This window comes from Danio rerio, chromosome 3 (genome assembly GCF_049306965.1).
Source record: "Danio rerio strain Tuebingen ecotype United States chromosome 3, GRCz12tu, whole genome shotgun sequence".
NCBI lineage: Eukaryota > Metazoa > Chordata > Actinopteri > Cypriniformes > Danionidae > Danio > Danio rerio.
Genome location: NC_133178.1, coordinates 13049622 through 13072633, shown reverse-complemented (window position 1 = coordinate 13072633; position 23012 = coordinate 13049622). Strand labels below are relative to the sequence as shown.

The following is a 23012-nucleotide window of genomic DNA, read 5'->3' as shown; positions in this document are numbered from 1 at the left end:
CAGGCTCTTTCATCCTCCTCATCCTCCTTCTTTTCCTTCCCTCTTTTCAGGTTGTCGCCATTGTTCATATCTAAATTTGTAACACCTGTGTCTATTCTGGCTCATATTTTGCACATGCAGCTGTGAAAAAAATGATACAGAACTGGCACATATTCATACAGCTATCGTATCATTCCAAGTGTTTTATTTGTTTTTAACTGTCACTCTTTTTTTTGGTGTTTTGTAACAAGAGCATCACAGTGCAAATCTGTTATAGTGGACACACATCTGTTTAGACCTTTGTGTAAAGAGTGTCTAAAACTGCCTGATCTTAAGTTATTACAGAAAGACCATGGCTTTATTCCATTAAGAATTTGGCTGAAAAATATCAAATGCATGTAGTATTAATACATTATTATTATCAGTGTTGGGTAAATGATTTTTAAAAAGTAATGAATTACTACAACATTAAAGTTGTATTTACAGCTCTTCCAGAATACTTATCAATATTTCTTGAAACTAGTAACTGAACACACAAACAAATATCCACAAATACACTACAGCAATGGACTTGTAGTTTTGTAGAATTGGTGTTAATAAGGTAAGAGTGAAGAGTTTCAGTGAGTCTGTGTCAGTTTTCACGTTTAGTGTCTGAGCATTTAAAAAAGGCTGTAAATTGCTTTTCTACCATATCTAAAATGTAATTAAATTACTCAAGAAGAAATGTAATCACTTCACTCAATACTATCAGAATCTCTATAAATCTCAGTGCATAGGAAATATAAATCAAACACTTTTTATTCTTTAAATATAATTTAAACCTGGCCTTTTAGCTTTCCTAACTTAAACAAATACTTTATTATCAACATGTTATTTAGATAACAAACAGAACTCTGGAAAAAGTTGAACATATAAAAAGTTTCCAAGTGATTTAACTATATATTAAACACAGAACTGGCAAATGTCTTAATTCATTGTTTACATTTGAATTAAATAAACAGGCTTGAAGTATTTCTTTATTTTATTTTTTTTTACATTTTTTAAGTTTTAGAAAAAATATATATTCATTTTGTGATTTCGTTACAGTAAGTTAACTGATTATTTTGGACTATACTCCCATCACTGATTATATTTATCTTTATCTAAAATGTAATTAAATTACTCAATAAGAAATTTATTCACTCATACTATTTATAATATATATAAATCTCAGTGCAAAGGAAATATAAACAATACACTTTATTCTTTATAAATGATTTAAACCTGGCATTTTAGCTTTCTTAACTTAAACAAATACTTATTAACATGTTATTTAGATAAACAGAACTCTGGAAAAAAAGTTAAACATGTATACAAAAAATTTCCAAGTGATGATACCATTTATTATACACGGATATACATCAAATTATATATTATATTCCGCCTAATTTCCTCCCGGTTGGACTCGGAGCTCCTCTCCTCCTTTCGTTCCCGGGCAGCTGAGCTCTTTGTAGCCGGAGGGAGCGTAGCTGCGGGCGGGGGAGGTGCGCGGTGCGGTCGCTGACAGTGCAGGACAGACAGACAGTTCAAAGAACACACAAACGAGGAAAACATTTGATTCTGTTGCGTGTCGCTCTCGCGGGCCGTTTCGCGCTATTATGCCATAGTATTCCTCGGATCTGCAACTGTACCGCCTAAACTAAGTTACATACTGTAACTTACTTCCGTGTTATCCGTTCCCTCGGGGATACAACGCGATCTGCGCAGAAACAGTACGATTTAAACTTAGAATAAAGTACCGTGCTTAAGGACACCAAATATAAGGCTTTCTTGACGCAGTTTGGTCATTTTCATTTAAATACTAATTAAAGTGCAATTTTATTTATACTGTCTCTATTATTCTGTGAAGTAACCATAGTAACTTGCTGCCGGCCATCTTTATTTTTACGCACTTCGCCTCTGATTCGTCAGATCAATAAGGGGCGTGGCATCCTCCTTGTATCTTTCTGATTGGCCAGATCCCAAAAGTGTGTATCATTGCGTCATTGCAGTTCTCCTAGAGGGCGCTGTGTTATACACACTTTTGGGGTGGGGGGATACACACTTAGATACACAAATCATGTAAAAGTGCATTTTGAGGACAAGTGAGATTTTAAGCCAGGACACCATTTTGAAGCATGCTGAATACTGCTATATGGTCAGACAAATGAGGACCAAGAAAAAGTCCTCATTTGTCAAGGTGGTCCTCATTTTACTGGTGTGTACTCTGGCGAAAGTCCTCATTTTGGACATAAGCAAGTACACACACACACACACACACACACACACACACACACACACACACACACACACACACACACACACACACACACACACACACACACACACACACACACACACAGACAGACAAGCAAGCTCATACTTAATGAGACATGTGCAAGATGTTCTCAATTATGAGATTCATTACTCAGACAGAATGCGTTTCTCCCTCTCCAATGCTCTACCGTTTTTTCATGAGCGCCTCATTTTTTTAGATGATGTGACCAACAAGGTTATAATAGTTTTGGAATTTTCATTAGTTTTTTTTCCCTATTTCGTTATGACTTTTTGCTTTCAAATTCAGTTTTTTTTTAGAGAGAGATTTACTAGTTTTTAATAGTTTCTATATTTTAAATTTATTTAGTTTTAGTTTAGTTTTTATTAGTTTCAGCATTAGTTCTTTTCTAAATAAGGATATTTGTTAGGTGCAAGATTCAAAATCATCAGAATATATATTGTATAATAAAAACTCAATCATACATATTTTGAAACATGTATTCAGAGGACACATGAGCACCATCATCTACCACGACCATCTACCCATCCTCAAATTAAAAAGCCAACAAGATAGCAGCCTTGAGCACAATATGTGTGCAAGGCTGCTTCTGAGGTTAGATACACAGTAGTGATGGGAAGTTCAGATCTTTAACGCGGATGTTAGGACTCAACATTATGTAGTCAACAACAGTAATTTCAGTCAGTTAAAACATCGCCATGATCTGCAAAATGTCTGACAGTAAAGCTTTGCAAATCAACTGAAGCATGATTCACTTATTAAAATTCTATAACGCTTGTCTGTTATGAAATAAACTTACGTTTTTCACCAGATGTTCTCATTTAAGCCCTCAGTTTACCCGCGCTGCAGTTGTTCAAGTTTAGTTCAGTCAAAGCAGGCCATCATGTGCCCTTTGTGTTTGGTTCACTGATCTGTCTGGTTCTCCGCTTCTCAAATTTGATCTCAGTGTTATGTTACTGTTCTAATAACTGAAAAGGAATTTATATTGGATTATTTAGAGTCAGAGTGGGGTATTAGGCTTGTTAAAAAGTAAGTACTTTGTGAATAAGAGTGCTTACTGGAGACGCGAATCATTTAAAATAATTCAAATCGATTTGGTAAACTAGTTCAACCGGTTCACTTAGAAGATCTGGTTAAAAAGATTCATTCGCAATCACGATAAAGAAATAAAACCCATTATTGGGCACAAATTTGTTAAAGTAATAGTTTAAAGTGAGGTTTACCGGTCAAACACCTGCAGCGCAAATTATATTTACTTCTAAAAGGCCTACAGGCTTGTAAGATTATGTATTAAATATTTTTTTACAAAGACGAAAACGTAGGAGTTAGTTTTAGTTAGTTTTGTATGTACACAATATAGTTTCAGTTAGTTCTATTTTTTTAATCATTTTTATTTCAGTTAATGACAATTATTTAAAATTTTCGTTTTTGTTTTTTCGTTCATTTTCGTTAACTATAATAACCTTGGCGACCAATCAAAAGAGCTCAGAGGTGGGCCAACTGTTGAAACCTTCTGGTTTATAGAAAGTTGGCATGACAACCGTTTTAATTACTATTATATCATAGCTCATTGTGGCTTTGTCCAGATAGTTAAATAATAGTCCAGATAGTTATTTAAAGAGTTATATGATGCATCTTGAAGTGCTTGTCATAACATATTTTTTCCTACTTTGAATGGGTCCATTACTGCCGTTACTACATCACGTTAATAGTATTAATTCATCATGTAATGAATACGTTAATATTGCGCCATGTTGTTCCGTTTTTTAAACAAATTCCTGAATGCAGCGTCTCGCATTTTAGAAAGCAAAGATGCGTTCGATGAATGGGACATTCAGACAGAATGCGTTATTCCTCAGTTTTTCAATGTAAACACGCTTGATAGATTTGTATGACCATTATGTTTGCGTCTATCCAACTTTGAAGTGCTGCAAACAAGTGCTGCCGTTTTTTAGATGTTATGTCAAGTTTAAAGATCTTCAACTTTCACACACAGCGCAGCTCATCATTGTCAGTTCCACAGCAGTGGACCAATCAGAAGGGCTCGGAGGCAGAGTTGGTCCAGATACCCTCGTCCTTGATGCTGTGCTTTTTTCCACAAGGAATTACGAACCATTGCGTCTTTAGAAGCAAAGACACGTTCTCTGAATGACACGTTCAGAACGCAAAAGGGGTCGTTCACACAGAATGCGTTTTTCCTTTCTAAATGCACTACTTTTCTATTGTTTTTCAATGTAAACACGTGCTTGAATAGTGAGTGTGACTATTACATACCCACTGTTTTGAAGCAAAGCACAGGCGAGCGCTGCGTTTTTTTTAGACGCCGTGTCAAGAACTTTAACTTTCACAAGCAGTTCAGCTCATCACTGTCAGTTCCACAGCAGTTGACCAATCAGAAGCTTCTGTTTACAGTCTCTGTCTGGATGATTCCATGCTTTATGCTGTGATTTTTGTCAAACCAAGTGTTGCGTCTTGCATTTTTAAAAAGGTTTCTGTGCCAAAAACGGTGTTTAAAATTTCAAGCTATGTCATGTGTTTATGTTTAATATTTTATTATGGTGAAATAAACGATTGCTATGACTGACCTCCATAATAAGAGTCTTAATTCGTCATTTTAATCAAATGTTCACTACAAACTGCAATTTGTATTTGTTCTTGTTTTGTACATAAATCAATTTGGTTTATTTTATTAAGAAAACAACACTTAATATCTTCAATTTACATTCCACATAAATGTATTCTGATTCAACGTAGATCAAATTTTTTTATCTTGTGCTTGCAATAATTCATGCCATGACTTAAAGACAGGTATAAAATATATGTTTACATTGGTTAGGTAAAACATTGAACAAGAGTAAATTAAAAAGTTTAGAAATGCAGACCTTAATATATCTCAAAACAATCAGGGGTGTGCTAAATCATATACTTAATATTTAGGAATCATAATTTAATGCCTAGTCATTCAGCTCCTTTTAAATTATTATAAAAAAAATCCTGACACTTCATTTAAAAAGAATACCTCACAAGACACTTGTGAAAGCCATTTATCCTGTGATCATCAATAGAAAGCATCATCGTATTTATTTGTATTTACATTGTTAAAGCCGAGAATGTAATTTAAACACTACATATCATAACTTCAGCTCATTCAGATATTAATGTTATGTACATAGCGATTACTACAGCTCATTGAATGTACATATCTTTCTGCGATATCACTTGGTTTCAACATCCTTATCGTAATGTGGACTTAATCAACATTCTGCCACAAGCTTGGAAAAGAGAGAGTCTGAAAGAGTTGATCTGTCTGTTTAACTTTAGAACGAGAGACACTGGAGTGAGGACAGAATATGGAAAACAATAAAACATGAATAATAATAATAAAACATGAATAATAAAAATATTAATAATAATAATAATAATAATAATAATAATAATATATTTTACAGAGTCTGCTTTGTAGCCAACAGGGTGTTATACTCGTGACACAAATCATTTGGGTAAAACCCCTGTTAAACATGGTTTAACAAAGAGCTCAAAACAGGGTAAAAACAACATAACTGCTTCAACAAATGCGGTTTGATGACATTTTTGCTTTTGTTAATACTATTGTTGAAGTTCAGTGGTTAGATTTAGAGTAAATGATGCATGTGACAAACAACGCCCTCTTGTGAAAGAGCCATACGCATTTCAGGATTTACACAAATGTCTATTATATGCAGAGTCATGTAGTAACTTCCAATGAGCCGGGGTTAATTTGATCGAATTATTTTTGTGATATTTGTGAAAGGGATAAGAGTGATAATGCAATCATCTGTAGATATATTTTGACATCGACAGTTCAGATCTATCAACAGAAAAGAAAATTAATTGACTTTTTCTTACTCTCTGAATCACTCAGAGCAATTATAACTTCTAGCAACAAAAAACAATATTTAGATCAAAACCAAATAATAATAATAATAATAATCATTATAATAATAATGAAACAATCATAATAATATAAATTAAATTAAATGTTAGCTATATATTGTCATTTCTTTATAACAGAACAACATTGAGTTTGGGAAAAGTGTTTTATAAATAAAACATTATCGTTGATAATTTATAATACAAGATTTAACACAAATTTATCAAAAAACAAGTTGTACTTAGTTATCTAATCTATTTCTTTGGTGGACTTTTATGATTTGAACGTGGCACAAGTCGCTCTGACATTACCCTTCAACCTGCTCGACTATCAGGTTACAATATTCATCCTTGAGCACAGATAACTTGTTGGTTTAGTGGAAAAAAGGAAATAGGCTAAAGTTCATTTGGCCAGAGAGAGACAGAGATGTAGTTTTAGCCTTGAGATGAACACGTTTAAGCTTCTCGTCTGATTGACTTCAGGTCAGCTTTGAGGAGAGAATCAGACAACAGGTCAGACTTGCAGTATAGACGGACCTGATGAAATGACTTAAAGGTTTAGTCACTGTAATGAAACTGTAAATTATAAATATAAAGAGACGACTAAGAGTAAAAAAGCTGCTGTGGAGTGAAACTCTTCAGGACAAACTAGATCAATAATAAACAGCGAGAAAACAGCTGTAATGGTGTTAAAGGTGCCATGAAATTAAAGATTTTTAGATGTTAGTATCAGTATTGTTCATTTTAACACATCTATAAGCTAGTGTGCTCCAGAACAATGACAAAATTTATGTTTTGAAGATATGAAACTGATATAAACATGTAAAGCTTGTAGTTTGCCACCTCTGCCTATAATTGTATCAACGTTTTCATTAATTTTACCTCAAACTACATATCATACATTTCAAATCATAACCAATCAAATGCTCTCTAACATGCCCCGCCCACTTCAAGACACATCTCATTGCTTTTTATTTGATGCCTTTGAGCTCAACCGCTCTCACTGGCAGAGCAGTGATAAAAACAAAACGCTATTGGCAGCTTTTTTAGAAGGGGGAGGGGCAACACTATGTCCCACCCTCTCTTCCTTTTTCAGTTGAGATTATGTCAACATCGAATAAAAATGCACATTTCAAAGCACTTCACGGGACCTTTAATTATACATAACCATCATTAAAACAATCTTTAAAGCAAATGAACGTTCTTTTGAGAATATTTAAGTTTTTTTACATCATAATTGTGAAACAAAGACTTCATAAATGTCTTTTTTTTGTTAATTTGTCAGTTTGTTTTACTTATCTTATTTTATATTTTAACATTTATTCTATTCATTGTTCATTTCTGGATGTTGTTGATTTTACTTATTATTATTATTATTATTATTATTATTATTATTATTATTATTAACCACTGTAAGTCAACCTTTATTTAACATCAATATGACAAATGTTTTGTATATTATTTGATGTATATTTCCAGTAAAAATAGTTCTAGAAAAAGTACATATAATCTAATACAAAAAAATAATAATAATTAATTAATAAAAAAATAAAAATAAATAAATAATAAAAAAAAAACCCAGGACAGATGATGGCCAAAAATAAACTGCACTAAATTACAACAAATAATGCAAATCCTAGGGCTGCGCAATATTGAAAAAAATCAGACATTACAATATTTTGTTTTGCTGTGATATACATATTGCGATATGAATATAATTTCATCAGATGATTTAAATAGCTCTATTTGAAAAGATGTCATTAATTTAGATTGACTGGGATGATCGACAAGACTTTTTCTATGCAGTGAATCCGCATAAAATATAATACATTACAAAAATAAATAAATCATTCAAGTGCAGAAATTGAACAATCAAATGTGAAATAACATGGTCATAATTGTACAAATAATTTGAAAATATAAAATGTAAGGATATCTTTATTTAATCTTTAATGAATAATCTAATCCTGCGATGTGACTATTGCAGATACAAACCCTGCAATATCGATGCTCAAACGATTGTTCAGCCCTAGCAGATTCCTTTATATTCATTCTTCACCATACATTTCCATTGTTTTACATTTTTCTAAATTTTCTGTATTTCCTGGTTCAAATGGAAAAAAATTCCACATCTGACGTGACATAAAAGTCCCTAAGCTTATGCATATATAGGTACCAACTACTGCTTATTAAAAATAACTTTTAACACTTTAATTTAGGAACCAATTCTCACCAATAATAGTGGTTTATTGCCTGCCTATTAAGATATTGTCTGTTTAGGCAAGGCAAGTTTGTTTATACAGCACATTTCATACACAATAGTCAATTCAAAGTGCTTTACATATACAGGAATAAAAGAGATAAGAGTAAGAAAATAAAAATAAAATAATAAAAAAACAGATTTAAATGTGTCAAAAAGGTTTTAAAATAATGAAAAAGAAAAGAAAGACATAATAGTGTGATCTGTGGGACGCAGCACAGTGCTCATTCAGTAAAGGCACAGCTAAACAGAGCACATCTGATCATTTCTCATAGCTGCAGCAGCGGGGGGCGTAATAGCTGAAGGCAGATTCACCCTGCTTTCACTGAACTCATGGAATATCTAATTTATTTGATCCTAAAGATCTGAGTGATCTGTTAGGTTTGGTATTCAGTGAGCATATCTGTGATGTATTGAGGTCCTAGGCCATTTAGTGATTTATAGACAAGTAATAATACTTTAAAATCTATTCTGAATGTAACTGGAATCCAGTTTAAAGACCTGAGGACAGATGTGATGTGCTCTGATGTTTATTACTTGTATAGTACACATTGAGCAGAATATTATTCTAAATCCCTAATCATACCCAATTTCTACCTTAATAACTATTAATAAGCATCAAATTAGGATATTATCGAGCTAAAAGTCTTAGTTAATAATTGGTTAATAGCAAGAATGTACCTTAAAATAAGGTAAGACCAAATAAATTACTATTTCATACTTAAAAAACAAACTAAATCTTCTTTCAGCAAGTAAACTCCAAGTGCAGAACAAAATATGTGATCAATTTAAAGGTCAGAAGAGCTTAAATCTGAAACTGATATTGAAAATAGGACATAGAAACATTAGTGCTAAATTGATCCTTGTAAATGTAATAATTCTTTGTGGCTAAATGTGTTAAACTTGCTTAAAATATTTACACATACCTTAAAAACACAAGCAATTGATAAACTTTCATTTTATTACGGTTAAAAGGACTTCATAATTGTGAACTGTTGTACCGGGTCAAGTATTATCCTGAGTCCCACATTCCGATTTCGATACTAAACGGATATATTGTGCAGCCCTAATTTATAATGGGTGTAACGAATTGATTCGTGATCCATGCGGATCACAACCCACAGTTGAACGCATGTGACCCGTGGATTAATAACTTTTTTGAATTTGTAGGTTAATCCAACATTTATAGCAATCAGTATAACAATCAGCATTCAGTGTAAAGCTGCACAATTAAACATTAAAAGATTGTGATCTTAATTCAAACCCGCGCAACATGAATGATAATAATTTGCATATGTTCATTTATTCTTCTGCGTTTGATCGAGAGAGTTTTTACACTTGGCTAGAAACAATTAAATAGCATGGAAGCAGTGAGTGAACAGTTTATAGTTCAGATATACACACTGATGTTTATGGTAAAGATTAAAATGGAACTTGACGCTGATGAATGTTGTAGCAATTACATTGATTAACCTATAGGTGGCGACAAACAACCATCAAAATTATGTCACTGAATAGGTTTTCAAAAATGATCCACCTATAATAAAACATGAAGTTTTATGTATGAATTATTGAATCATATATTAGAAATAAATATTATCTGTTGTACAAGATGTTAGATTTTTATATTTAGCATTATCAGCAACAGTAGCAAAGATCATTTTCATATTGAATATTTTTTTTTTTGTTTTTTTCTTGACTTTAATTTGTGTTAAAATTACAGGTTCTAAGTTTTGTTTGTTAAAACCAATGGTTTTTGTAGTAATATTTTTGTATAAATGGAAAGCAAAGGACATTTGGCTCCTCCCTTTTTTGCTGATCCGAAATATGGTCCATCTGTGATTTAAAAACCGTAGTGCGATCCAAACCTCGAGATTTGTGATCCATTACACCATTATTAAAAAATGTTGAAAAACATCATTGTAATGTTGTAATCATTGCAAATAATAATTCACTATAAGAACTAATGTTTTAATATAATTTATATAGAAAAAGTGCACTAAATTGCTTTAAAGACATTTAATAAAAATAGATAATAGCAAACACAAATATTTTGAAATGTTTCAGAATCATTATGCTGATTTAAGTTTTTTAAAAATAAATTATTTTAAATATTATTTATTTTAACTTTTAAAAATAATAAACAAAATGAAAATAAGAATAGATAATATAAATGTTTTCTGTAAAGAATTTAAAAAAACATTATAAACAGAACATTATAAACAGTTCAATATTTGGAGAAACAATGTTGCAAACATTAACTTTAAAAATAAAGATACTTCTAGCAAAATGTATTAAAAATATATGTCTTAAAATAAAAATATATATAAAATACTCACCAACAAACTTTTAACCAATTAAAAATGACTTTCGAAACTGAAATTGTAAAATTAAATATGATGAGCATCTCAGATTTATCAGGATTTAGTTGTAGAAAGTTGTCATGGCATTAATGGAGACTAAACAATTCAGCAGAAGGGCCATTTTATCTAGTCTGTCAGGACTAAAAGAAAAATATAATTGCACATGATCAGCATGTCAATGATAAGATAAAATGTAAAGCTACTAATAATCTTGCTTAGTGGAAGCTTATGCAAACTAAACAAAAGAGGGCCAAGGACAGAACCTTGAGGCACACCGCCGGATATAGGAGTAACAAACTCTAGCATAATTATAAAACTTAAGTCAATGGAGTTTTTTTCTTTTAAGGCAACGGGTTTACTCACTTTTTAAAGTAAAGTAACTAAATCACCTTTTACAGTGCAGTAATGCCCAGAAGAGAATGCAGCCTCTTAATCAAAGTGCAGTGATTGATGGTATTAAAAGCTGCACTAAGAACAAGCAAAACCTGCACAGAATATTCATCGGCAGACATTTTCCAAATTGACAACAATAGAGTGGAGGAACTATGACGTCAATTTGTTTGCAAAAACCCGGAAGCGAGTTAGCATTTTAGCACTTCCGGTTCCCTCGTCCCAAAGTCAATGGGTTTTTTGAATGGGGTTTCAGTAAAATCGCTTAAATAAGGTCCGTGGCTGACACCAACTCAATATACTTTCACATTTTGTTCTACGACATAAAACACATCAGTTACAGCACACTCTTCAACTTTTAAATCGATTATGCTTCTTTAAAAAGACGGTTGCTATCAAGTTGCTAAATGAGACTACAGGTGGCGTCAGGGACATTATACGTCATCGAGCTGATCTGGTCTGAAGAGCAGCTCGCTTGTGTTGGGCGTTTGGATTTGTCTGTGATTTAAGTATTTTCATGAATAGTATTTTATAGTTTGTTGTATTTTTTAATTGGGAATTCAGATTGTGTGTAGATAATTCCTTCACATGTAAAGGCTGTCGAATTTGTTAATCATTTATTTAAATTAAACGATATTATGAAGATACTGCTCACCAGTGCAGCAGTCTGTTTTTTTCCTGCTCTCAGTAATGCAAACATGTGAATAAATGTGTAAAAATACAGTACATGCATGTTAACTGTCATTTTAACGTGATCAAGTGATTTCTCGTCTTTTTTTCTTCATCTGAACACATTTAACTGCAGTATTTATTTACACTCCTCCATAAAACGTATAGCAGATGTGACTGTATGGGCTGTTTTTCGCTGTACTTTGTGACAAAAAGGAATATTGAATGTTGCTCTGTGTCCATGATGATGAAACTTGCAGGCATTTGATAGACTTGTTCCTCCTCACGCCTCATTTCTGTCATCTGTTAAGGTAGGCAGGCTGTGTGCGCGCGAGCGATACACTTATTTAAATATGTCTGATGAAAATACTATATAGGCACATTTATACACATTTTTAAAACTTTTAGAACAACCGCAAAGCAAAATAGATGTATTTCCCACGTAAAAACGATCCAAAGGCACAAAAGTCTTAGTGTGTTTGCGTATTTATTAGTTTATAATATATACCGCGGATTATGATATAATAAACAGAGAGATTAACTCTTTGTCATGGACGTTATTTCTAAAAATAAGCTTGATAAGTCGTCTGTAGCAGGGTGGGGCTGACGTCACTGACGGGCGCCACGAGGGCACTGTAGTCCGTTTATAGCCTAATGTTAGCTTTTCAAGTCTTGCGTTTGCATTTAAGATCCAAAAGTGCTCAATGTTGTATTTTCGTGTGAGGATTATCCGGCTGAACAAAACGTGCAAGTGTAATGAACAGTGTTTGAACACAGAGCTTATTATTTGCAATCTTCGAAAAGCCTATGGGAAAATCCTATTGGGATTTTCATGAGGGAACCAGTTTTATGCTAGCAGCCGATTAGCCTACAAAGTGACGTCATAGTTCCTCCACTCTATTTTCCAACCAGATAACAAAAGAGCAACAAATAAAGAGGTGACATTATTTAATAGAAAAAAATATATTGCGGTTTAAAAAAATAACTTCACTAGATTTGCATAGCTCTATTTAAAAAGATTTAACTTTGATCAACTGATGTGATTGAGTCTTTTTCTATGCAGGGCATTATGGAGCCTGATCAGTCATAAAAATACATTTTTACAAAATAAAATTCATAATGCACAGCAAAGTTTACATTTACAAAATCCAGTTTGTATGGAATCTATGGAATTTATGAATCGTGTTTTGAACTCAAGAATTGGATTTGTGTTCTTTTAAATCTACGAATTGGATTTGTGCATTTTTTAAATCGTGTTATGAATTTACAAACTGGATTTGGTATTTTTGAATCGTGTTTTGAATTTACGGACTGGATTTGTGCAGTTTTAAAACGTGTTTTGAATTACCGAATTAAAATTGTGTATTTATGAATAGTGTTTGGAACTTCTGAATTGAATTTGTGTATTTTTGAATTGTGTTTTAAATTTACAAATTGGATTTGTGTAATTTCTAATAGTATTTTGAATTTACGGATTGGATTTGTGCATTTATGAATCGTGTTTTGAACTTATTAACTGGATTTGTGTAATTTTAAATGTTTAGAATTTACGGTTTGTATTTGTGTATTTTTAAATAAGATTTAGAATTTACAGATTTGTGTATTTATGAATCGTTGTTTGAACTTAGGAATCCGATTTGTGTATTTTTGAATCGTGTTTTGAATTTATGGACTGGATTTGTGTATTTTTAAATCAAGTTTAGAATTTACGGATTGAATTTGTGTATTTAAGAATCGTGTTTTAAACTTGGGAATTGGGTTTGTGTATTTTCAAATCGTGTTTGAATTTACAGAGTAAATTTGTGCATTTATGAATCGTGTTTTAAATTTACGAACTGGATTGGTTATAAACGAACTGTTTTGAACTTACAATCTGGGTTTTGTAAATGTGACTTGTGGATGTATGAAGAATATTGTGTAAATGTATTATCTTTGAGACTAATCAGGCTTCATAGTGCATCTGCATAAACTAAAATAAATTGCAAGCATATAAAAATATGACAGAGCAAAAATAAAAGTTCAATAAACAGTGCTTTATGGCTTTCCAGTAAGGGTGTCACGATCCTCCAAATCCTCGATTCGATTACATTTTCGATTCTGAAGGAATGATTCGATTTGATTTTCGATTATGAATAATTAATTAATGACCAATTATTTATTTGTAGACTACCATTTAAACTACCTGACCTGCATGGTCTTTGTTTTACCCATAAACAAATCATACAGTAAACGAATAAAGGCAAGATACACACATAATTACCACCTGTCAATCACTTTTTCTGCGGGACTCGTGAATAGGCAGTGATCTGTGTCGTTATAATGGCGTCGGTAAAAAAAACGCACAACCAACAGGAACCAGCCAACAGTATCTGAGGTGTTCGCTAAAATGACTAAGTACAAGTGAGTGAAAGATTGAAGCAGTCCTCTGACTGCCTGGACCTGCTCTCTCGAGCTCAAATGGCTGTGTGTGCGTCTGTGTGGTCACGTGATGTGTATTTTCAGAGGTAGAGAGGAAGGAGGGCTGCTCAGAAATTCTACACGCCACTGTGGATGTCAAATTGTTGTCGTTCTAAAATGCCATTTAAAAACAAAGACAGTGTAAACAGGGCCTGTGTGTGTACTTTTCGTGAGCGGATTTGCAACGGGGCCGGGCGGAGGATCACGATGCCAGTATTGTCTATCGGACGAACCGTACATAATACGTACATAGCAGAGCTTGCAAAACTGTGTTTTTTTTTTGTCGACAACACGAACGTTGTCAACATCACTCACTGGAAATTCAAAATGCTTCCACACTGGCGACTTCATTGAAAGAGGAGAGGGTTTAAGTTCTGTCGACGGGTCTCCTGCTTCTGCAGTTTAACAAGCACTTCAACAAGCCTGTTTTTTTCCCGCTTGGCAAGCCAAGCTGACGTGACATGGGGGCGTGGCAGCATCAACGATTCTATTTTTTAATTCAATAATCGAAATTGAGCATAATTTTCGATCGATTTCGATTAAAAATCGAAATCGTGACACCCCTAATTTCCAGGTAGTCTAACAGTATTCAAACACAAACATTGAACAACCCAATGTAAAATAACATGGCCATCATCCTGTAAATAATTTTATATAATAATACAAAAGTAATATTTATTAATATCTTTATCGTTTAATCTTTAATAAATAGTTACACACATTGCAATATCGATGCTCAATCAATATCTTGTTCAGGCTTATTATTTAATATAAAAACACATGAGCACTTGCTTTAGTTAAAACAAAACAACCTTCAGAAGTTGTGACAATCAATGTATAAATAGATAAATATCTTAGAATGACCCTGTTTTTGTACTGAGATGAGGATGAAGTGGACAAAAATGATGATTCCCCAGCCTCTCCCCTCTCTTATACTCCTTTGGGGTTGCTTTACAGGCTAAAAAGGGACAGAAGAGAGGGGGTCTGGACACATAATCCCCCAGAGGAGAATCTGTTGTTTCCTGTTCAAAAGCCGCCTTGTTGGCAAGATTAAAACTTTCTGATCTGAGAGAAGAGAGAGAAAGAAAGAGAGAGAGACTGAAAACAGGTACACCTCTTCCTCTCTGAATATGTCGAACCTCAAAGGTGAGCAAAGAAAACAGAGGATAATAAAGCAGGAGGTGATGGGAAAGGGGAAAGACATAAAAGTAGAATAGAAACTGGGGAAAATGTTATTCTGGATGTAACTAATTCCATTATTATGCACAACTGTATTTTATGTTAAAGAATGTAATTGTATATTGTATGCCAGTGTCAAATACAAATTTATATGTATTCAAAAAAAAGTATTATTCCAGTCCTTGATGTTGATTGGAAGCCATTATAAATTACTCTATTAAGAAATTAAAATACAGTACTTTAAACCATTCTTTTATCAGTACAAACCATTTATTTGATTTGTTTTACAGCGCGCAGAAGTAAAAATGCGCAACAATGCGCAAGGCAGGCACCGTGGGTCACACCGATCACTCGACGCAGAAGTATAAACCAGGCTTAAGGGAAAGTTGTTAGGCACAGTAAAGACTGCTTAATTATTTAATTTTACTATATATTTTTTTACGTAAAGAACTTGCTTTGTGGAGTAATAAATGCCTTTGCGTTTCCTTTACACAGCCATCAAAACAATAAAAATGCAATAGCGATTTAAATAAAAGATTGTTTACCCATTCATTAGGACCAGTGCCATTTATTTATTTTACTGAACAAAAAAAAATGGATGAAAATTTTCAATACATGACAAACTGCAATAATTCAAACTAAAACAAAACATGAATAAAACTACGCAGAAATACTAAAATGCTAACTAAATTGCTAAAACTTGAACTAAAATAATATCATACAATAAAATAGCATTATTTCAAGTAATAAATAAAAACTAAAATACTACCTGAATGACACTCAAATAAAATAGTCAAATGAAGCATTGTGTTATAGTGTTGTCACGATACTGGAAATCGGTACCAATGGGTACTGAAGTTTTAAAAACGTCCATTTGCCACGAACATTCGAGCGCGTTCTTCAATAGCGCTGATTTGTTATTGCTGTTTTCTCAATATGCGTTCTTCAGTGTTCTTTCTTCCTCGTGTTGTCATCATCAACTGCCAAAGTTGAGTTCCAAAACTCAAGACCGCAAGAACAGAGGACGCATAAAGGTTCCCAGATGTGTTCTTGATATCAAGGACGCATCGATGCAGACTTGAGCGCAAAACTCGTTCAAGAAGTCTCAGAAGTCATTGTGGCTGAATAAGGAGGTTGGAAGCGCAGCATTTCATATAGATTTATTAATAAAGTTCGAAGATGTAACTTATTTGTCTCAGGAGTTTCTCTAAATGAGACTGTAAAAGTAAACTTCAACATGAACATCTTAATAAAGGAATAAACACATTAAGGGTGTTTATTTGCTGAAATTCGTATTAAAATCTGTTTTATTTGTATTGTGCAATGTATACTGGTAAAGTGTTTATGCATGTTATATATAGTGAAAAGGGGAAAAAAGAATAAACCGATGTATAAATGCTGTAATGTTTAAAAAACTTTCCATTAAAAACATGTGGAGGTCATGTGACCATAAGGAAGAAAGCATAATCTCATTTCTCAAAGGAAACGTTCAGTGTTCTCGCGGTCTCCCAAATTCGTTCCTTCAAGGTAACTTGGCAAGACAGGTCTACACAAGAAAGCAAGTTCGTTCTATGTGTTCTTGGAATTGAGAAACAGCCATTGTGTTAACATGCTCAACAGAAACGAATGAGATTGGCTGTGAAGGTCATCAGTTCACCGAACTCATCACTGTTAACTGAGTGTAACCAAAAATACTGGAACACAGGAGAGTTTAAAGTCACGTCGATTAGTTGGTTTGTCTATAAGCTGACATACCGGTGATTCACTGATGAATCGCGGCTTTTAAACACTCTAGTGTCCCTGTATCTGTGGTTATATGCAGTAAACATTGGTAAGTTTGGTGAACTGATGACCTTCACGGCCAATCACAGTCATTTCCGTTGAACATAAAAACACAATGGCAAATCAGCGCTGTTTAAGAACGTGCTCAACAGCGCTCAAATGGACGTTTTTAAAATGTCAGTATTGATTGGTATGGAATTCAAGTATTGTGGCAACCTTATTGTGTTATTATACATGACCCTTTATTAAATCGTCCTAGAGGAAAATGCCAAAAGATATGAATATAAAAAGCCAAATGAAAAGGAGATATGTGCTCTGTTTCAAAACCTAGTGAGCCGCCTATTTGACAAAACCACCAATTTCAGATGTAGCGTAAATATGAATATTACGCTAATTCATACTAATTAATAATACTAATTCAATACACATTAGGCATTGTGCTAATCAAATGATACAGTTACCCTAAAGTGCATATAAATATACATCAAGTAAATAAGACTAACCGGACTAAATGATCATTTGTAATGCTTTTTGGTTATCAATTATAGAAACTGTGAGCAATGGTTCGGTCTTGCTAAGCAATTCCCTGGGTTTTGAAGCAGAGAGCGATAGGACAGAGAAGGAGACAACCACTAAAGACAAATTACCATTCTTCCCCTTCAGGATGCAAAGATGCAGACCAAACAGGCAGCAGGCAGAAAAGGAAAGATTAAAGAGAGGGACAGAAGAAAAGAAAAATAAAAGACAAGAAGACAAATGAGACGGCAGTTCGGTGCAATGGCGACTATAGAGGACAGAGCAAAGAATTCATTCAAAACCTCACTAGATGAAGGGAAGTCTCGAAATTTATCACGGAATTTCCTTATTGACTGCTACTAACCGTGTGTGTTTGATTTCTCCGAATCTTGGGGTGTTTTATGGATTCAACGATAGCAGTTCTACATGCAAGTTTGGCTTTCAACAGTGAGAAATGAAAAACTATCACAATGAAAGTACATGAGGATGTACAGTAAAGACGCTCGGTTTGTAAACTTTCTGCATCTTACCAGACGGGGTCTTCATTTACAGCATCGTCATACCAGAGGATGTAGAGACAGAACAGTCCCACAATTAGTGCATGGACAGTGGACACCAACCTGAGGACATAAAACAACAAACATTTAAGGCATAGACCTAAAAAAATAGTCAAGTAAAATCTAAATTCTGGATGCAATCAGTATGCAATTTTAATTAGAATTTAGAGTTGTGAATGATTGAATTGAATTTCAAAAGAAATTAGTTACTTTAATTAATTTGTTATGTGTAATTAGGGCTGGGTGATACGGCAAAAAAAAAAGTATCAAGATCAGTCGATATAGATAATTATCACGATAAATGTGAAATCGTTAGATCTATCCATTTTAAAGAATTTTCAGCATGTGTTTCATTCAATTTTACCTTACAGACTGGCACCAATAGGCCTATGCAGGCTCTCATTTTAGAAATCGCACATCACAGCGAGACATGCAGGGAGCATCTCTATTCACATCTCCCTTCACACTACTTTGTAACGATTTTGTGTGTGACTCATCGTTGCAACTCAACAACACATGCATCAAATACTCATTGGTAAAGTTCTTACTGTAGTATTTCTCACAAACAATATGTAAGATCTTCTTCCTTTAAGTCTGTCTGTTGTCTGACGCAGCCGAGGGAGGAGATTAAGGCATGCAGAAAGGCACGTAGAAACACTGGGCGGGGAGGACTAGCCTTAAAGGCGCAGTACAACAAAACCGATACCTGATGCTAAAAGGTATCAAATAGAAACTTATTAAAGGTGTAATAAAAAATCTGATGGGTGTTTTAACCTGAAACTTTACAGACACAATCTGGAGATACAAAAGACTCCTATTAAATCTGAAAAAAGAGGTAACCTAGCTGCACTTTAAACGTGATGATTTTGTGATAGTTCACTGGAAGCGTTTGGTCTGGCTGACTGAAAATTAAAAGACTGTTTACAATGGGGTGTGTGCACACAAAGCAGCATTTGGGGCTATTTTTACAGCAACTTTCACTCACCACGGAGGGTTTCACTTCTGCAAATATGTCTGATACATGCAAATATTTGAAAAATGTAGCGATTTTGCTGTTTTGTGTTCCTTCTTGACTTGTTTACTTGCTTCATCACTTTACTACATCACACTTGCACTCCGGGGCAAGGACTTGAATTGAGAAACACTGTGTTAACCCAATAAGAAGCAACGTGCGGAGCACACCAAACGAACTAGTTAGACCAGGGAGGTCAAACTCAATTGCTGGAGGGCCGCAGCCCTGCACAGTTTAGTTTCAACCCTGCTCCAACACACCTAATGTATGTATGTGTGTAAATGAAATAGCGCGATGCTGTATTTATCTTGTTTGTTGCTGTGTGTGTGCGCACACGTGAATGAGTGGTGTTTGTGTGTGCGCACACGCGAATGAGAGAGAGAGCTTTGCCTGTGTGTGTGCTTGGTGCTTATGTGTGTGTGTGTGTGTGTGTGTGTGTGTGTATGTGTGTGTGTTAATGCGTGCGAATGAGAGAGAGAGAGAGAGAGAGAGAGAGAGAAAGAGAAAGAGAGAGAGAGAGAGAGAGAGAGAGAGAGAGAGAGAGCTTTGTCTGTGTGCTTGGTGCTGTGTGTGTGTGTGTTTATACAGACAGCTTGCTATAGGCTGTCTGGACTCTATAGCTGGGTGGTTTTCGGTTTTGTTCTCCCCCCGCTCCTTAGCGGGATCGGGCGCGGCGGGTAGAAAACGGGGCGGGTCGGGCAGCCGGACAACAAATGCTGAATGTAAGCGGGAGCTGTCGGGTTCGGGCTAAAACCTGGCGGTTGCGGGCGGGAGCGGGATTCAAAATTAAATCCCGCGCAGATCTCTACTGCGGCCCTCCAGGGATTGAGTTTTACATCCCTGCTTTAGACCTTCAAACCCCAATGGCTTTTTGTTCTTAAAGTCTTAACAATTGCACACAGTTCTTAAGTTATATGCAGGTTTGGTAATTGTAAAGTTTTTGGGAAGAAGTTTTTTTAGGTCTATAATAAATAAAAAACATTTCAAATGAAACAGATTGAGAAGTGGCATTCACTTAGAAATTACTTTGATAAAGTGAATCCTCCGCAAAGTCATTGTACGGTTTGCGCAATGTGGAAACAGGCATCAGGAATATGACACTGATTACATGTTGCTGAGACAGCAGGAAATGCTATCTCTCAGATAGCTGATAGTCCAAGAACAACTATGGTTTGATTTGATCCGTTAGTGTGGCGTTCACAGGCCTGATTGCTTTAAATATCTGAACACTGTCTGTGGACTGCAGACCTTTGTATCTGTTATCTGCATGTTGAGAAACGCCCCAAGGAACGGTTCACCCTTTGACAGCACATCAACCAAAAACACCAACACTTTATAAAGATCACTGCAAGTCTTGGGAATACAGTAGAGTTTAGCAGGAAATACTTCACAACTGATTTACTCAATAAACATCCAATGTACACATTAACCTCATTCAGGATTAAATTACAAATATTTCAGTACTGAGGTGGAGTTTTTAAAGATATTTGTGTATATATACTGTGCAAAAACTCTTGTCAGTCCCTTCATGAATTTGCCAGGACTAAAATGGCCGATTATGTGATGGCGTTTCTAAAAACCTAGTATTTTTGACAGTTTTGCTACAAAAACACACAAAAATCATGCACATTTTTCAATCTCAAGTACTACTGCACCATTACTAAAATCCTTGAGAGTCTTGTGTGCACAAAACATACTTTAAATAACATATGGCACCATTCAAAAGCAGTGGAATACTTTCACAAACTATAGATTGTTATTACAGCTGCAACTGCATTTCTCCAGGCAGTATGAGCAATTAGTGCAGGTAATTGTGTGCTCTGTGCTCACATTATTGTTAAAGAAATGAGATTTGCTGACAGAATATCATATCAATTTCAAAGACTGGTCAGAACTTTAAAAGCAATCCAGGATGTCAAAACAACCAGCAGGGTATCAAGCATCTTCTCAAAACAATTCAAGATTAAAAACCTCTGATATATTATATAGCCATTTAAAGTATCATAGAGTGAGCAATATCTTCTTAACTTAGCGGTGTAAGGTCAAAGTTAACCAGGTTCAAGAGATTACAAAGAGGAAAGGTGATTAGACCAAACTGACATTGCACAATTTCAGTACAGAGATCACTGGACGTTGCTTATGCCAGAAACACACATCTACTGCAACATCATAATACATGAAGAATTTGGGGGGGGGGTCTGCAAATCTAGGATTGATTTTTAAGAGTACAGTAACTAAAAACTTAACGAATGAAATAAAATATTATTATATAATATCCTATTTATAATGTAATATTATATAATTATTATATTTAATATTATATAATATTATATTTAAGTTTAACAATGCTTGTTTGGTCAAAAAAATTTAAGTCTGTCATATATCTATTAAAAGACAGAAAAATAATTGCTTTACAAACGGTATTGTACATAAATAATATAAGCATTTGCATACCATTCAGTAATGTTACTGAAATTAACAACCCATGCTCATTGGAAATATGTACCCAGGACTAAATTTTTGAGAACTGACAAATATATACCCTGGACAACACAGTCCTGCAGTTTTAGTTTTTGTGAATCTACTAGAGGGCACTGTGTACAATCTCAATTATGTTACTGGGAAAGTTTTTCCTATACAAGAAATTTCTCGTAAATCCACCAGAGGCCGATGTGTAAATTTCAGTGAACATTAACGTCCTTTTCGCGCACGTCCAAAAAACGCTCAGCTTGTTGTTGTGCATAATATATCAGCTTGAATACATATACATACACACTAGAGGTGTGAACCTATACTGGTCTCACGGTTCGGTTACGATTATCATGCCTTCGATTCGGTTCAATTCGATATCTCGGTGCATCACAGTGCATTGACAATGCTTTCCATATACAGTGTTATATTTTAGGGGGGAGGCTATAGCAAGCTGTCTGTATAAACGCACAGACACACAGTACCACACTGTCTCTCATTCGAACACATACACAAACATAGACAGCACCAAAGAAACAAACAAACACACACACACACACACACACACACACACACACACTTAAGCCCTCGCAACAGGGAGAGCTCGCGCTGAGCGGAGCAGAAAAACGAGAAAAAAAAAAAAAGAGGCACTTTTCCGACGGTCCCTTACTGAGAGCTCCACAGCGCGAGCTGTCCCGGCTAAACACATATTGTGAGGGCTTAAACGGAGCAGTGATCGTAATGTCGAGCGAAAAAAAGAAAGACAGCTGTGAAACATAACCAGCTTTGTCTTTTTGTAGGAAACTCACTTTAGATCTTTTTAGGGTTAGAGGTTTTTGAGTTATTGGCGTCTATAACTGAATGTGTGTCAGGAATATTGAAAACAAAACCAACTGAACCGCGCTCATTTCTGGCGCCCCCCTGGGTATACAGCACCCTTAGCGTTTGCCTATGGTGCCTATGCCACGGGCCGGCCCTGAGTTGGCTAAGTGTTGTAAATACTCGCGCTCACCTCCCTCGCGACAGAGAGCATAGGAGATAAATGACGTCAGTACATAATAACCGGTTATGATTATTGCTGAACAGATACTTTATTGTCCGCGTCTGCATCGCGGTGCACCAAAGAAACAATTAATTTTGACACCCCTAATACACA

General features: G+C 34.6%; 2 protein-coding genes across 4 annotated transcripts in view; both read right to left on the bottom strand.

The window, feature by feature from the left end:
- Positions 1-18415, bottom strand: part of cnn1b (calponin 1, basic, smooth muscle, b) — an 86239-nt gene extending 67824 nt beyond the window's left edge. The window contains exon 1 of the mRNA XM_068218782.2: positions 18349-18415. The gene's annotated coding sequence lies outside the window, so the exon portion shown is untranslated. The remainder of the gene's footprint in view (positions 1-18348) is intronic.
- The window catches only part of tlcd4b (TLC domain containing 4b), a 64616-nt gene that overhangs the window by 28736 nt on the left and 12868 nt on the right, over positions 1-23012 (bottom strand). Inside the window, exons 3-4 of one of the 3 annotated variants that reach the window (XM_073939910.1) lie at positions 18349-18438; positions 15206-15406 (exon numbers count right to left, since the gene is read on the bottom strand). Coding sequence is in view for 1 of the 3 variants with exons in the window: in NM_001005924.2 (NP_001005924.1) it covers positions 18349-18438 (90 nt within the window). In the remaining 2 variants the exon portion in view is untranslated. Of the gene's footprint in view, positions 1-15205; positions 15407-18182; positions 18257-18348; positions 18439-23012 lie in introns of those variants that run through there. The other 2 variants (XM_068216738.2, NM_001005924.2) reach the window with 2 other exon arrangements.